The sequence below is a fragment of the Oculina patagonica genome, chromosome 4, assembly GCF_052425735.1.
Source record: "Oculina patagonica isolate OP01 chromosome 4, crgOcupat, whole genome shotgun sequence".
NCBI lineage: Eukaryota > Metazoa > Cnidaria > Anthozoa > Scleractinia > Oculinidae > Oculina > Oculina patagonica.
In genome coordinates this window covers 17,752,548-17,769,285 of record NC_135761.1, presented here as the reverse complement: position 1 = coordinate 17,769,285, position 16,738 = coordinate 17,752,548, and the positions used below count along the sequence as shown (strand labels likewise).

The following is a 16,738-nucleotide window of genomic DNA, read 5'->3' as shown; positions in this document are numbered from 1 at the left end:
TACGTAGCATCCTCGTGGGATGAACTGGAAGCTTGGCCATGTAAAAAGTACAACTTTCAATACCTGCAGGACAGGGGTTCCTCTGGGCAGTTCTTCTTTCACTGTTACTTCGTAAAAAGGTTTAACAAAGCGAGGAGTGTTGTCATTCCTGTCCTCCACTTTGATCTCTACAGTAACATTGCTGCTATACTTTTCAACAGTTTCAGTCTCTCTGACGAAAACCTGAGATAAAAACACGACAAAATTATTACGATGCAAAAAATGAGGCAATTGTCGTCAAGTACAATTGATACATTGATGAATTTAAGAAAAACTCCTTTCTCACCAAAAAGTTATAATATTCTTTCTTTTCCCGATCTAACGATCCATTTACGACAAGTACACCGGTATTTGGATTGACAGCAAAACCGTCTTCATTGTCCAACAAAAAGTATGTAAACGTTGCATTGGTTCCCTAATGAGATTAAAAAACAACGGCAATTAGAACAATGATAAAAGGAATAATTAGGGCGCTTAGTAAGGCCAGGCAACCACCGGACCTCCGGAGGATATTCTGTCGTGAATCACCGGCTAAAGTTCAAGGAGCTTTCAGTATAAAGGGGAAGCGTATTCAGCGTCTTATATATATCTCTCTGATAGATGCCACACAAAGGCAGCCACCTTATTGAAACCATGAAGGATAGTTCACATTTTGGCGGTTCCACCCCAAGGGACATCAATGTGATTTTCAAGTCGAATCTCTGCACTTTTGTCCAGGATTGAACGCTGCAAGTATTGTTTAATAAGTACTTCATATTTGAATGAGTTATTTGTCATTTCATATTACTTCATATTACTTTGGTGAGCTTTTATCAATAGGGACACTTTGTGATGCCTATCATAAAGGTAGTGGTCAATCCTGGACAAACCTGAATCTCAGACACAAGCTATAATGGAATTTAAAACACTGAAGTATTTGTCGTTGAAAACGGTTGACGTTGTACTAATCCGCAAGTTTAAAACTGCCTGAAAACAGTCTGGACATTATTCCCCTATCACAACTTTCTTTTGCAGGCTTTCATGTGCACATTCTTTCAACACCTTGGCCCAGTTGTTTTAAAGAGTGGATAACGCTATTCACCAGATCAATCACTATCCAGTGGATAGCGTAGTACCCCCTACGTTTTGTTTAATAACTATTCAACGAAGTGGAGGTTGCTAGAAGCGGATATGTACCGAGCCGCGAAGCGGTGAGATAAATGTCCATCACTAACCACCGACACTGAAGTGAATAGTTGTTTTAGTATATACTACAACAGTGAGATAATATAGCCCGAAAAATGATTTTTGACTAGTTTTACCCCTTCAAAGATTACAATTTTTGCGCGCGCGTTGCTCGGAGGTAAATAGTTAACAATTATCCTGCGAAATCGCGCGGAATATCGCCTGATACTTAACCGACGAGGCCGTAGGCCGAGTTGGCTAAAATCAGACGATATTCCGCAAGATTGAGTAGGATAATTCTTTTATTATTCAACAAATTGTCAACGAAACACATTTCGTAGATAGAAAAACTGTAATTATGCAGCGCTTTACAAGATTTCGGACGAATCTTCGCAACCTACGTATATCGCAGGATATCTGTTATGTACGGATGACAGATAACGTTAACATTTTGATCATATATGGGCAGCGCGCGCATCTGTTGAATAATAACAAAGGATATTCCGAGTTTGAGTAGCCAATCAGCGCACGCCAAAAGCGCTATCCACTGTTTTAGTATATACTAATAGGATTAATCCACTCAATAGTGATTTAAACGGTGGATAGCGTTATCCACCCTTTGAACAACTGGCCCCTGTAGTATAGCTTATGACCCCTTTACTTTACAAAACAACAAGTCAACAAATGAGTGGTGGCCAAAAGTAGTCACGAAATTTATTAAAATGCCCTCAGTTCTACCACTAACTTGATCAGCATCTCTCGCATTTACTTGTCCAACCATGGCACCAATTTCCGCGTTCTCTCTGATGGCGAATGAATAAAATTTGTCTGTAAAAATTGGTGAGTGGTCATTGGCGTCTCCAATCTCGATGTCAACCGCCGCGTGATCGGGAAGATGAAACGTAGAATGAGCCTGCAAATACAAAGAGGAGAGTATGAGTAGTCAAGTAATGGTACACTGTCTAGAAATTCACCATGAACAACGCAGCGCATTGGTTAAATTTTCAAAAAACTACCGTTAAGTTTCGAACGTAACGTTCCTCGTTGCTTTGGGATTTAGCAGTCTTTTCCTATCGCTTCTTTCGAAGGGTCGCTTTCCGGGGGGGGGGGGGGGGGGAGGGGCTACTTAAAGATTTTTAATAGGGTATGCTCCACCCCGAGATCCAAACCCTCACCCTTCCATACACCATTTTCGACAGAAAAGGTAACCCTTCCTTATACCTCCGATAGAAAATGGTACCCTTTTCACATACCTTCAGAAGGGATACAGCGTCTCTTCTCTTAATTTGTCACTTGATTAACACCTTAATATACTTAAATGCAACAATCGTTCGCTTGGTTTTAAATACCTTAAAAATACAATCTACAATCTACAGTCTTCCTTACTCTTTTGTATACCCCAACTCGTAAAACTCCTACGCTTTTTATAACTACATCACCCCTTTCGAGCGGTGCCTCCCAGTACACCCCGTTATAGGGAGTACCCTGTAGGGGTCGCCATTTTTGGGCGGTCGTTGCTTCTGGATAGCTGAAACGTGTATTGTATTTGGGTCGATCTCTCTCTTATCTAGTCAATTAGAGGCCTAGATATGCTGCTTTTAAGGCTTTTAGGTGGAAAATCCATTATAATAAGACTTACCAGCACTTGTAACCTGTAGTCAGACACAGTCTCTCTGTCCAATGAGCCATTCAGGGAGATAACTCCAGTGGTATCATTGATGACAAACAAACTGAGTTTATTGGTTGCTGAAATAATGAATAAACAAACAAATAAATGAGCAAACCACAAATAAATTGCCAGTAGAGATTCAGGTAAATCATCATAAATAAAAGTTTAAGCTAGTTTTCATGCATATATATATATATCTAACATCTCACTCAACAATGAAATTGTATTTACCCTTAAGTACTTATTTTCGAGTCTGCATAGAATATGGTAATTTAAGCAAACCACAACGCCAACGGCGTCTAGAACATCCCTAGACAAAATATTTAATTAGGAGTGCAATAGCCTTGCACGAGAGTTATAAATCATGGTACATTTCTTAGCCGTTCCCTTCCCGTCAAGCACAATGGCGAATTTTTCAAGTTTTTTTTTTAATTGGATGGTGTAAATTTAACTTTTACAGCTGAGAGTAGTCATGACACCGAACGACAGACTAAATTGAACTAGAAGAAACGCAAGATTTTTTTATTATACTATTACTTTACTTTTTAACCAACGTTGTCCTCGGCGTCGACGTTGTGGGAGCTTAACCCGACCCATATTAAACAGCCTAATGTGAGACTGGTATTGTGAATACTTACACTCAACTATCTCATATGTAACTGGGTCATTAATTTTATCTTGATCAGTTGCCGTCACTTGAATAATGGAAGTTCCCTGTCGAACAACAACAAATAGGTGATATTTACACTGATTTCTCAATTGCAGCCATGCAAGTTGAAATATCACTGATAGTTGTGGCTCACATAGGAGAAGCGCATATTAAACAGCTAAGGCCTAGGATAGGTGGTTGCTAAGTAAGGCGTCTTTATAGGAGAGTTGTTTTGTCTGTTTAAGTGAGGTTTCTGCTAATAATGGTTCTTTGATAAGGATATTATGGTTTATTATGAACTTTTTGGCACTTACAATATACTTTTTTTCGCAATATTCATAATTAGAAGTGCCACGCAGCGAACGAAGATTTATTCTTCAAAACTGGTATATACATGTAAGTGTCTGCTTAGAAAAAGGGGTGAGCAGTGTCTGCTAAGGGAGATGTCAGCTTAAAGGAGGTGCTTGCTTGGAGAAGATTTCTGCTTTGGGTAGGGGTCTGCTTAGTGAAGGTGCCCAGTTAGAGGAGGTGTCTGTATAAGGTTGGTGTCTGCTTAAGGTAGGTGTCCATTTCAAGGAGGTGCCTGCTTAGACGAGGTGTTTTCATAGGGAATGTTTATGCTTGGGAGAGGTTCCCCCTTGGAAACGTGTCCATTCAAAGGGGAGGAGGTGTCTGCTTTTAAGGGTACACATCTGCTTATGGGAGGTATCCACTTAGGAAAGGTGTCAGCTTAAGGGAGGTGTCTCCTAAGGATAGGTGCTCACATAGAAGAGGTGATTTTTTATATTGTATAAGGAAGGTGTCTGCTTAGGGAAGGTGTCTGCTTAGAGGGGGTGTCCACTTGGAGAAGGTTTCTTCTGAGGGAGGGTGCACGCGTATGAGAGGTTTCTTACAAAGGTATCCTCTATAAAATCTTTTTCCAAAGGATGGGTTTCCACTTGAAGGGGATGTCTGCTTCTTAGGGTATTTGTCTGCTTAGGGAAGTTGTCTACTTAGGAGAGGTGTCTACTTTGGGAACGTTTCTCCTTAGGATAGATGTGCACTTAGAAGAACTGTCTGTAGGTGTTTACTTCAAGGAAGTGCCTGTACAAGGTAGCTGACTGCTGTAGGATGGGCTGCCACTTAGGTGTCTATCTAGTACAGGTGCCTGGTTAAGGGAGGTGTCCACCAGACATAAGCTGACTAGTGATTCTAGTATTGCTATTGCACAGTTTATTAATCTTACCACGACAGCATCTTCTCTAACAAATGCATGGTATTCATAAGTTGAGAATCTGGCAGGAAGGTCATCTTCATCTGCCACTGATATGGAGAGAACTGTCCAGTTGGAGAAGCCTTCTTGATACTGCAGGTATAACAATAACATTACATTGAAAGAGAAACACACGATAACATCAATAAAGGATAAACTGACTTGCTTAACTTGTCACGTTAAAGGCAAAATTACTGAATGCTGATTGGCTGAGACAGAGAGCAATATCTGAACGCAATAAACACTTTTAAAAACGTGTATTAAAGGTCTTGCTCGTTTTATACACTGAGCAGTATTTCAACTCAATTTCTATTCTTTGTTACTTTTCCTTCTCTCCTAACTTGTTGTTTTAAAGTTTGCATCCCAAGATTGATTTATCAGCCTTTTAAGTATCTCATTAAAAAAAAAACAGATTTCGGACGAAAAAAAGCATAACACTATTTCAGACTAATACAGCTCAATGAAAAACGTAAACCTTTGGGCGAGACAAAATGTAAGCTAAGAAAGTGGGGCGAAACAAAGAAACCAAGAGAATTGGATGAGACTGAAGAGAAAAAAAAAAAGGGAAGAGAAAAACGCGAAGGGAATTGGAACGAACGTTAGCCAAGAGAATGGGGTGGGACTAAGAGAGGAGGATAGAGAAAGGGGAATTGGGACGAGACAAAAAGTATGCTGAAGAAATGGGGCGAGTGTATAAAGATAAAAAGAGGGCAAAGGGATTGGGGTGAGGTGCAAACTTCTTCCAATGGAGTGGGTTTAGGGTAATAGGGGGAGGAATGGGCGAGTAGAATTGGGATAATTCAACAAGTAAGCCGTGAGATTGAGAGTAAAGCTACCAGATGGAAGAGAGTGGAAAGAAAATTGGTAGGCAGGTTGCTTTCGAAAGTTCTTCCAAATATTCTCACGTATATGACGTTATCTTTCAACTTTGTCGCTCGTAATTAGATTCGAGTTTCAGCGACTTAACGACAAAGTCCGACTGGCAAGTCTAGACTCAAACAAGCCAAAAGCAAAAGACACTCACCACATTCAGTAGGCTTAGTTTTGGATGAAAAAATAAACTGATCTCAATGTTGATATCTCCAATAAACAATGACGTTAAACAGCTCCAAAACTGTAAGCGATACCAGATGAATAAATTAAACAACTTTGAATAAATATGAAACAAGAAGATGATTTCAGCAAATAAAGTCTCCGTTGAACATTGTGTCACTTCGAGTCACTGATATCTGAAAATAACTTGACGTTTGAAGTTTAGAAAATACACAGAATAGAAACTTATACTTCTTTCATTGGGTATAAAGAAGTGCTTTCGCAATCGCATCTGTCAGAAATGTCAGTAACGAGCTTTTGAAAACAATGGGCACAGTAAATAACGAACTGGAAGGAACAAGAAACTTACGTCACAAAATATTGTGAAGGAAAAACTTTCAAGCGAGCAGTTTGCCCTTTTTTAAATTTTAGACGATTTTTATCACTGTGTTTTAAGGAATGTTCCTTGTTATCGCTGTTGATCGATTGAAAGGAAATTCGAAACGTGAACACAAATATATATTCAGTATGTTATGGCGCGTGGCCAGATTTGCTTTCAAGAGATGGAGAAATGAACTTGGCGCGCTTGCGGCAAGTTAAACCAACAGAAAGAAGCAACTCCAACCGTCATTATTTTCATCGCATGGAAACCAGCCGAGCATAAGCAGGTAGGAACGTTTCCTTACAAAATATCCCGGTAAGCGGCTACCAGTTTATCGTAAAAATTATTCCCATTAGCAAGAAAAGGAATGAAGTTATCTTTATTGTTTTCAGCAGCCAACCGCTTAAAATTCTTCTCAACTGATTTAAACTGACCCGGATGTTTGGTCTGGGTTCCCTTTATTCCGCTCATTCAATGAATACCCATTCAAACGGCCCAATCCTACTTAAAATTGAGCGTTGACCATTTTCGCGCTAACGATTGGTACTTTTCAAGCACATTTACATCTTGAAAGAAATTTGATAATTCTTGGTAAAAAGTTAGGTTTTTAACCTTATGTTGGTTGTTGGTTTTACAGTTTGAGGGAAAACTTTCGACATCAATTTCTCCTTATCTTTGTTTTAGGAATTATCCTTTATTTTATTTAATATTTGTCCCCCCGCTTGTTTCACTTCCTTGAATCTGCCATTTATTATTGAAATTGTCAGTAAATACAAAATAATTATGCACAATCAAAACTAAATCTTTTTCACGAAAAAATTATTATTATAAACCTTTCAACAAAGAAATAGATTAATTTCAAAATTTTTTGGTAGACGAAAAAAGAACGTACAAGGCACTGAGGTGAGTTTTGTTCAGACAGTGAAAAAGATATTCAAATTTTCGGACACGGTGACCTTTTGTCACTTTGTTAAGAATAATTTCTTTGCTTGAAAAATCAAGTCATCCTTTAAAAAGAGGACATTCCTCAACAGCTTAGAATTTGTTTTCAACGCCTTGGGATCCACCTGCGGGGTGTTCACATTATTCATAGCACATTTACGGCTCTTAGATCTTAGCAAATTCAAGTGAAAAGTGAAAACGACAAAATACGAACTGTATACGGTTTGTTTGTCAAACAAACTCAAACACAGCAGCGTGATTCAAAATAATCACGCAAGAAGAAATGACCTTATGGCTGCCACGAGATTAAATATAACGAGTAAAAACTTTACACAATAGTGAAGCTGACAAGATTATGCTGTATTTATATGTTATTAAGTTTCCAAACCTACCACAAACTTGCAGGCTATCGCTACACTTGATTTAAATTTGCAAGAAAAATAACAACAGCACCAAGTGACAGAGAAACATAAAAGTTTGCTCAGTTTGCTGTCAAAAATAGATGAGTCAATATGGACCTTGCATGGAAAGATTCAATAAACTCTACATTGACAAAACTATGACCTGTTTTCTAATCCATTTTAGTGGAAACTCAGCCGTATTCTATTGAAAATCCGCGAATCTGATTGGTTCTCCCACTGTTTTCTATTCGCTGATAGAAAAGGATCACGCGCTCGTTGCTCATTTAAAGATTAATTTTTCTTCATTTTTGGTTTATAAGTACGTAAAATTGTAGGTTTTTGGACTGCTGTCCTTTAAGAGTTTCTACTAAAACAATTAGACTACTCGCCCTCGTTTTCTATGAGCGATAGTCAACTCGGCAGCGCCTCGTTGACTATTCGCTCATAGAAAACTCGGGCTCGTAATCTAATTGTTAAATATTATTCAGAATGCTCTCGCTTTTTAGGGATGGAGTCTCGATAACATGAAAAGCGTTATTTAGAATTTACTGCATCTCTAAATCAAACTTCCTTTTGTTTTTATAACGTAAAAATCCGGTTATAAGCCCTGGGCTTATACAACTTCGTAAGAGGTTTTGGTGGGCTAATAAACGGGAGGGCTTATATTCGAGGGGAAGGGGGGGGGGGGAGGGCTTATAGGCGGAATTAATCAGCGTTGATCGAAATACGTTTTTTATTAACTGGTTTGAACTTAAGCTTTTAAAAGTGATAATAAATCGAATTTATTTCAATACTTGAGAGGGGGGCTTATATCCCGAGGCTTAAAAGCGGAATTTTACGGTATTTGTTTCCACTATTGTTTACACTGTAGCGATTGATGTAATTATTTAACAACGAAAACCTTACTCATTCTAGTGAATATTTTTTTGCCTGGCAAGGGTTTTTAGAATAATGTCCCAGTAATTAACAAGAGAACAATGTTTTTATTGTTGTTACATTTTTTCCACTCACAAACGCCTTTTTATCAGTAGCTTTTTCTTTTCGTTCAGAATTATGCGTGTATCGTCGGTAAGACAGCAAAACGTGGCAAACACATCAAGAGTATAGAACAAGACTTCATCTTATTGGACAAATTCACGACTAAACAAAACGTTTTAGCGAATGGCATTGAGTGTTAGAATGAACCTTGAATTTTCAGCATTGCGTCACAAACCTGTTCTTACTAGAACTTCTTTAAACAAAAAAGGACGAAAACGTTGGTTCAGCTAGAAGAAGAAAAATCATTTAGCTTCAATTCTGAAAAGCAACAAATAAGGACTCAAGAAGCTGACGATGTAAGCTTTTTATAGCTCTGATTGTATGTTCTTTAAAAGTGCTTTGCTAGTTTTATTATTTAATCTTACACTTGTTCTTCGCTTCTACCTTTTAGTTTTTAGCTGTTTCCCCTCAACCAACCCATACGCTGAGTTACTTCAAAGGTAAATGATTTTGATATGTTTAACCGAGTTTAATGTTCGGATGTCTCGCTTAAAACTCGTCTGCAGTGCTGTGTGTGCGCAATTTATCAACCTTTGTTTTTCCGAAAAAATATTAGTAATAATAAAATCGAGTTCAAATGCGTGAATAATTCCATATCAAGGAAAGATCATCACTTTCAACACACAACTTTATTATAACAGAATAATGTAGAATTCGATCCTTGGTCATTGACTTGTTGAGAAAAAAGCAGCCGTAAAGTTGTACCTTATGGCATTGGCAGATTTACCAAGGTTTGGTCAGATTGTGTATAAAACCCAGACAACAATTTTATGTTTCCAATAGGTCCAGTTTTTACTCAGCCTTTTTTTCATGAAAAGGAATCTAATTTATGAGTTTTGGGTCTATTAGAAATTTGTTTTACATCAAGCATTGTTTGTGTATTTGCTGTAAAAGAAAAATAATGTCAGTAGAGGGTAATTCCGCTTTATTAAGTTGTTGCTTTGCGATTCTAACTTTGCCACACAGAAGGAAGAAAGTTGTGGGTAATAACATAAAATTTCGCTTTTCGTTGTTTCGATGTAAGCCAAGCCATCCATATTCATTCAACCTTTGTAGAAAATTAAAGGAGACTAACAGAAAGAAAAGGACTGCTTATCTGTTTTTTGTATTCTTCAAAAATACTGTATCATCAACACTCGAAAATTAATAAGCGATCAAAATACGTCAAGTAGCTTTTTCTCAAATATCCAGCAAATACTCATATGTATGTATTATGTTGTATATTATCTTTGTTAGACCACTCCATTACGAACGAGATCTAAAATTTTAAAAGAAAACGAACAAAACTCAGGGACAGGCTAACGTAAGGCTAGGTTATGCTTTTAACGTGATGTTTCAATGAAACTAAATTCTACAAAAGGAGGAACACGGATACAGAATTGATATAACCGCCCCTGTGATAGGAGTCATACTGTTGTTATGTCGTTTTGCTCTTGAGGATTCTTGTTTTCGAATAATCCTCTCTTAGTGAAATTTATCTCTTGCACATAAGGATATTCTTATAATAAACTTTTGACAGTTGCTTAAAAGTTAAAGCTTAAATAGTTTCTCTTTTTTTAGCTGGGTAAAAAAACAAATGATATATTTTATCTTAAGTTTTCGGTCGCCTGACTTTGCTCGGAATTTTGTGCATATCAGCAGTAAGAAAACTAAACGTGGCACATCAAGCCGGAATGATCGATAGAAGGCTTCATCCTATTGAACAAATCCACGACTAAAGATGAAACAAAGGGTTCTGGCCAATAACATTACGTGTTAGAATGTATGTTGTTTCACAAACTTAGCTTGTTCTGACGAGTAACTACTTAAACAAACAAAAAAAGAGAAGGAGTGTGCTTACTTTGAAAAACATATTCAGTACAGTTTTGATCAGCTACAATAAGGATACAAGAAGCTGACGATGTAAGTCAACATTTTAGTTCGGCTTCTATTTTCAATCTATTGCTCGTAATCTATTTTCAATCTATTGCTCGTAATCTATTTTCAACCTATTGCTCACACTTATTTTTCTCCTCTACCGTTTAGCTTTCTATTATCGTCAATCCAGACACTGAGGTACTTCAAAGGTAAATACATTTAGATACGTTTCACAGTTTAATGTTCAATTGTTGTGCCAAAAACGCGTCCACAGTTTTATTCAAAGAAAGAAATGTTAACCTCAAGCCTTGAGCTAGCCTAGAGAAACACTTAATTTAGATGAAACTCAGGAATAGAATAATTGTACAGAAAAAGTTCATAATAGCCTGTTTGTGTAATTTAACAACTTTGGTTTTCGTTATTTTCAATTCGAATGCGATGTTTTATTTCCAAGTCAGGCTAAGAAGGTTTCAATATTATATTAACACTTAAAATGATGCTTCTCGATTCTGTGAAGTAAAAATGTGGTAGCGTCGAGGATCTTTGTCAAATACAGTTTTGAACAGTGAACATATCGCCAGACTGTTCTTTAGTCATCCACTGTAGAGCTATAGTTTAGCCAAGCTTATATATCTTTCCAAAAAAGGCAGCAGTAAAAGCAACCTTAAATTAGACCATGCATTTCTTTAGCCACATTTTGTGAGACGAAACGTACTTTCAGTCAAAACCAAGAACTGAGGCACAACTCCAGGCTTTCAAGATTTGATGTGATTTATTGAACAATTTTCAACACGTCAAAAGCAATAGCAACATGCCGTTTAGTATAAACGTTCTCGGCTTTATTCTAATTTGAAAATATTAACTATGCACAGAGCCACTGCATAAAGCCATTTTTAGTAGTTTTAACACTCTACAGTAACTCTAACTGAGCAAATTAAAGATAGCCGACAAACAGAAAGAAAATGAATTCTGCTCGATTGTTTTGCGTTCGTCAACCAGAACTCGAATATTCACGATAAAAACGGGTCAAGAAGCTTTGTGCCAGTATTTCAGTGGGACGCTAAATACCCGGATCACAGATTAGATGTGTTATGAGTGCTTTTTGATACTGAATGTGTGTGATCATGATAAAGAAAAGGCTTGAAAACAAGCAGAAAAAGGCAAAAAAATTCATCATTCTTCAATTCTGTACACATTGATTAATAGTGTTATATTACAAAAATTGCTTTTATTCTCCAAATCAGTTCGGAAATGAGTGCCAACAAGTAACTTTCCTTTTTTATATTTCTCTTCTTTGGTAAAAACATCGAAAAAAGATGACTGTTCGCTCTTTTTTCAATTTCTGTACGCAATGCCTCACTGATTACAACAAAGCAAAGCAAATTCTTAATGAAAGAATGCTTGTCATTGGTCGGTTGTGAATTGGCCTATAGCCAATGAGGCTGCTTGTCTTATTTGAAATTTCTACACGTAATCAGCCCTCGAACGTGTACTAACGTGTAACTTACTACAACAAAGCAAAGCAAACATAAAATGTAAGAGTCCCTGTCATTGGTCGATTAAGAATTGATCCATCCAATAACACTGATTGTCCTATTTATTACATTCGACACGTAACCATGTTCAAAACATGTTTTCACGTGAAACTCGTTTACTAGAGAGATAAAAAGCACTGACACATCACTGTTGTATCATTTTCCTTCAGTTGATAAAAACGGGAACAAGGTAGGAACTTAATCATCTAAGCTTGGTTAACCGTGACAAAAATATAATGCGATTCTGTTCTTGTAGCTAAAATTTATAAGAAAACAGAAAATTTCCTTATCTTTGCAAGCAAGATAATACTCTATCGTTCATACTCAGTTTATACCTTTTTTCTGTTGTATTTTAAGCAGGCAAATAACAATGTTCAGAAAAAGTGAAAAATACAATTTCTATTTAGTTAATGCAATGGGTAAAGAATCAATGAAAATTAAAGCAAAAATGTTGCAAACCGCACAAAAAAACTTCCATAAGCACACAAAAGCACTTTTTCGAAGCGTTTCCTTTACTGTAAGTATCAAGAGAAAATAATCATCATTATTCACTTCTCGTTATATTTATTTTCCGCACAGGTCAAAAGATAACCAAAGATGGCGCAATCTCGTATGAACGTTTCGCCAACCATCATGTTATGTTTACTAATTTCACCGCTGATCGCCTTGTGCTATGCGGCGAACAACAACAGCAGCGGCAAACCAAGTGGAAACACGGTAAGTTCATTTGCGCTTTCAGTTCTGTACATTTCCCAGCTCATAAATGTTTGTGGTAGAATGGAGTGTAACAAAATAAAAATAACGCTTGATGGACTACTAGGAAAAATCTAAGTTGAGTCTGAACAGGTCGACAACAAAATAATGCGGTTTTTTTCCCTCTCCATTTAGGGCACTCAACAGTTTCCACCCTATGGACCATGTGGTTATGGTGCTTGCTTTTGCGCGCCAGGAATCCTCGGTATCCCAGGAAGCCCTGGACCCGCGGGACCAGCAGGCATTACGGGTTCGCCCGGCCCTCAAGGATCCACGGGACCAAGAGGAGACAAAGGTGACGCCGGCAAACAAGGAAGTGAAGGCCCCCCAGGCCCCAAGGGACCTCCAGGGACATTGGGATCTCAAGGGTCCAGGGGCCCAGCGGGTCCAAGAGGAGCCAAAGGTGACGCAGGCAAGAAAGGAAGCCAGGGACCTCCAGGCTCCCAGGGGGCCCCAGGGGTATTGGGAAGTAACTGGAAACAGTGTGTTTTTAAAAATCTGAACGATGGCAAGGACACAGGACTGATAAAGGTAAATTTTGAACAAGCATTGTCATTTTACTAACGTGTATGCATTAATTATGGGTTAGAGACTGTTGTGAGTGTTTTGTTGACAAATACACGCACGCGCTGGCCGCACAATGAACGAGAAATTTTCAATACTGCACGAGGCGTAGCCGAGTGCAGTATTGAAAATTTCGAGTTCATTGTGAGGCCAGCAAGTGCGTGTATTTGTCAACAAAACACGAACGGACAGACTCTAACCCTTTTAATATACAATCTGAGTACACTGCAAGCGGCCATCGACTTAACGAACTTCAAACAATAAGCTTAATGTTTAAAAATAAGAAGTGTAGTAGTACATAAGTTTAATTACACGGGATTACATCAATAATATAATAATCACAAATAAGCCGTACAGAAATAAAGCCTAAAATGGTTCATAAAATCGTTCATCGGCTGTGGTCGTTCATAAATACAGTCAGCGAGAAGCTTGCTCAAAGCGAGTGAATGGCTTTCACAATCAAGCAACTACAAGCAAGTCAATCGCACACAAAAATGTATTTATTGAGCTGCAGTTTACCTTTGAACATGACAGCGCTTCAAGTTGTTATCCGTTTCGATTTTGTTTGGTATTGGATCGTTGATAATTTGAGGAATACATTTTTTTTCCACTTCTACAAGCCTTGAAGCTGAAGACATTTTCAATAATGCACGATTTTTGTGCATTACCGTATTTACTCGAATAAGCGCCGCCCCCGAATAAGCGCCGCCCTCAAATAAGCGCCGCATTTGGGACAAAAAAGTTAATAAGCGCCGCCCCCGAATAAGCACCGCAGTCCCGATGCAGCGCGTATTTGAGGAATTTCTTTCAACTAAAAACAGCACTACAGAGCAACTCTTAAACAAACTTGGACATTTTTTCCATCAAAAGCGATGTTTTGCAGTTAAAAGTGATTATTTTACCGTTCGCCCATTAGTTTTCCATCCAACATTCTTACAATACGTAGTTCTGAAAATGTTGTAAAGGCCGCGAACTTTGCCAGGACAGCTAGTGCCACTCTTGCAAGAGACGAATACTGACGATCAAAAGACGCTATTTTTTGATTACTGTAAAAGATTATACTCCTTGTGGCGTTCAAATTTTAAATAAGCGCCGCCCTCGAATAAGCGCCGCACTTGAGGCGCCAAAAATTTAATAAGCGCCGCGGCGCTTATTCGAGTAAATACGGTATTGTCAATACTGCACTGTCGGAGTTTGCTGACGACAGGTAAAGCAAAATCACGTGATCTATTTTAACCAATTGCGCGCGTGGATTTTGGACAGTGAACGAAGATTGTATATTAACTTCTGTTACAGCTGGATCAACCCCAAAGATGTATGACAACCCAGGCAAACCAAAAAACAGAAACATAGTTGAGCCCACGACAAATCTAAGGAAACTAACAAACGAAATTTTATGGCATAAAACAAAGTAATCTCTAGCTTTCAGATCTAACACTGCTTTTCTAACGTTGTATACCGAAATATTTTATCTTTTTGTGATCACGGTAGCATGGTGAACTTTTAGCCGTCTCCAATTTACTAGAATGGTCTTCTTAAATTTTGGTTCCTTAAAGTTGATCTTGTTTATGTCTACAGGAATGTGTTTTCAAGAAACTTTCAGACAAAACAGCCCTGCGCGTTTTCTGGAATGGCAACCTTCGCCTATATGGCTGCCATGATTGCTGCAGGCGATGGTATTTCACCTTCAATGGCGCTGAGTGCTCGGCTCCGGCGGCGATTGATGGTGTGGTCTACATGGAGTATGGACATAAAAGTGGCGCCAAAAAAAATTTGCACCGACCACGACAAATCGAAGGAGTGTGTGAGAAAGTCCACAAGGGTATGGTACGCGTGGGATTCTGGGTCGGAAACTGCGCTCGTTTCGGATCTTCTGACGCATACACAGGCTGGAACTCAGTGTCCCGGATCTACGTTGAAGAAGTACCACCCCCACAGGCTTAATAAGGCAGATTCTGAAGCTTTTTTGTAGAAGGGTTAGAGTTGAACTGAGGCGCTTTATGGGTAATTGTGAACGGAGTTATCATTAAGAATACAATAGACGGATATTAGAATAAGGGTTTGTCAGAGTGATAAACAAACAACTTGATCGAAGTTGAAATAAATTGTGATAATCTTGTGAAATCAGGCATTTTAAGAAACTAAGTCTCTTTCTTGAAGGGGATAAAGCATATCTTTCCTGTACGGGGAATATGCAAATAAAGCGAGGTAATTCAATTCCTTATAAGTGTGTGATGTGTAATTTTCTAGTAAAATAACGTCCGTTTTGTTATTACAGTCGTATTTGCAGGTACTGGAGCAAAACCCATCGTTTGGTACGAGTCACACAGTTAACGTTGAGATCAATTTTGGAACGACAAACACAGAGTGGTCCCAATTTTAAAAAGAAATAAAAACAAAACCCGTCCACAAGAGATTTTCAGTTAGACAGGCATACAAAACAATGTCAGTCGAAATGTCTGAAATCTTAGATGTCGTTTGTTAGCATAACAAAGTATTAAAATCACCAAGAACCAATTTTTCCACTTTTACTAACAACGGATCTGCTTAGTTAAGTTAAACGTCCACAGCCCACGCTAACGAGCACAAGAGGTTAAAAATTTGACACTATTTTGAAAGAAGGGCAAACATGTTTTGTTTTTCAAAAGTTTTCTAAATTAAAGTCCCAACGGTGGGGAGTAGAAACGTTTTGGGATCCGAGCCCTAGCTGGAGTTTATCAACGGACGGACCATTGGATGGGGGAGTATCGGTGAAGCCGCAAAACCCTACCATGCATCCTGTCAAAAACAAAGGCTGTTATTTCGCATTTTTAAAACTGGTTTTCACTAGCGACATATAAAGCACAAGCATAAATATCCCAGTGGGGACAACAGCGACTTAAAGCATAAGAATAAGCACAGGTATAAGAGGTACAAACACACTCGTTCTTCTTATCGGGTCTCATTTATAATAGCAATCACCGTTACATCAGCATTGGCATAAAGACAAAAAAACGAACAATTGTGTTTCTCTTATGGTTACCCTTGTGTTTATGCCATGGCGATTCCTACTTAGGATAACAAAAAAAGAATGATTGTGTTCGTGTTTCTTATTATTGAGCTTTATATGCTTATATCGCTGCTGTTCTTACTAGTGAAAACCCCAGGTGCAGAAAACAAGCCTTTAAAGAAGTTTTATAGTCGTGGCTACTATTTTTCAACAGAAAGGCAAACATTTTTCCTCATTCCAATTCCTATTCCTTCTAAGACTTTTCTTGAGAACAGGATCTGAGTATCTCTCTCAACAGCCTCAATAGATTTTGGATAATTTTTGTTTTTTAAATAGCGATCTAAAGCCCGCTTGCATAACTTTCAGCGAGTCAGTGGCTCGTACTCTTTACAGTTTCCTTTCTCAGCTCGGTGAAAAATTGTGAGAGAGCTTCGTTCAGCTGTGGTACTTCGTTGTTTTCAAGTTCTTCATA

The 16,738-nt window shown here is 38.2% G+C and overlaps 2 protein-coding genes across 5 annotated transcripts in view; one reads left to right on the top strand and one right to left on the bottom strand.

The window, feature by feature from the left end:
• LOC144651639 (protocadherin Fat 4-like) overlaps positions 1-16,738 on the bottom strand; it is a 45,821-nt gene that overhangs the window by 19,760 nt on the left and 9,323 nt on the right. For both annotated transcript variants that reach the window (XR_013570354.1, XM_078511583.1), the window contains exons 8-13: positions 4,747-4,866; positions 3,511-3,586; positions 2,843-2,949; positions 1,949-2,116; positions 326-454; positions 64-222 (exon numbers count right to left, since the gene is read on the bottom strand). Coding sequence is in view for 1 of the 2 variants with exons in the window: in XM_078511583.1 (XP_078367709.1) it covers positions 64-222; positions 326-454; positions 1,949-2,116; positions 2,843-2,949; positions 3,511-3,586; positions 4,747-4,866 (759 nt within the window). In the remaining variant the exon portion in view is untranslated. The remainder of the gene's footprint in view (positions 1-63; positions 223-325; positions 455-1,948; positions 2,117-2,842; positions 2,950-3,510; positions 3,587-4,746; positions 4,867-16,738) is intronic.
• Positions 8,971-15,498, top strand: LOC144651814 (uncharacterized). Of its 3 annotated transcripts, none has more exons than XM_078511828.1 (5): positions 8,971-9,008; positions 10,594-10,634; positions 12,540-12,677; positions 12,849-13,244; positions 14,856-15,498. In XM_078511828.1, exons 3-5 carry the CDS (start codon positions 12,558-12,560, stop codon positions 15,219-15,221), a joined length of 882 nt encoding a protein of 293 aa, XP_078367954.1. In that variant the 5' UTR covers positions 8,971-9,008; positions 10,594-10,634; positions 12,540-12,557; the 3' UTR covers positions 15,222-15,498. The 3 variants fall into 3 exon arrangements, with proteins under 3 accessions (XP_078367954.1, XP_078367952.1, XP_078367955.1); XM_078511826.1 differs by lacking the exon at positions 8,971-9,008 and adding an exon at positions 10,439-10,470; XM_078511829.1 differs by lacking the exons at positions 8,971-9,008; positions 10,594-10,634 and adding an exon at positions 11,814-12,150.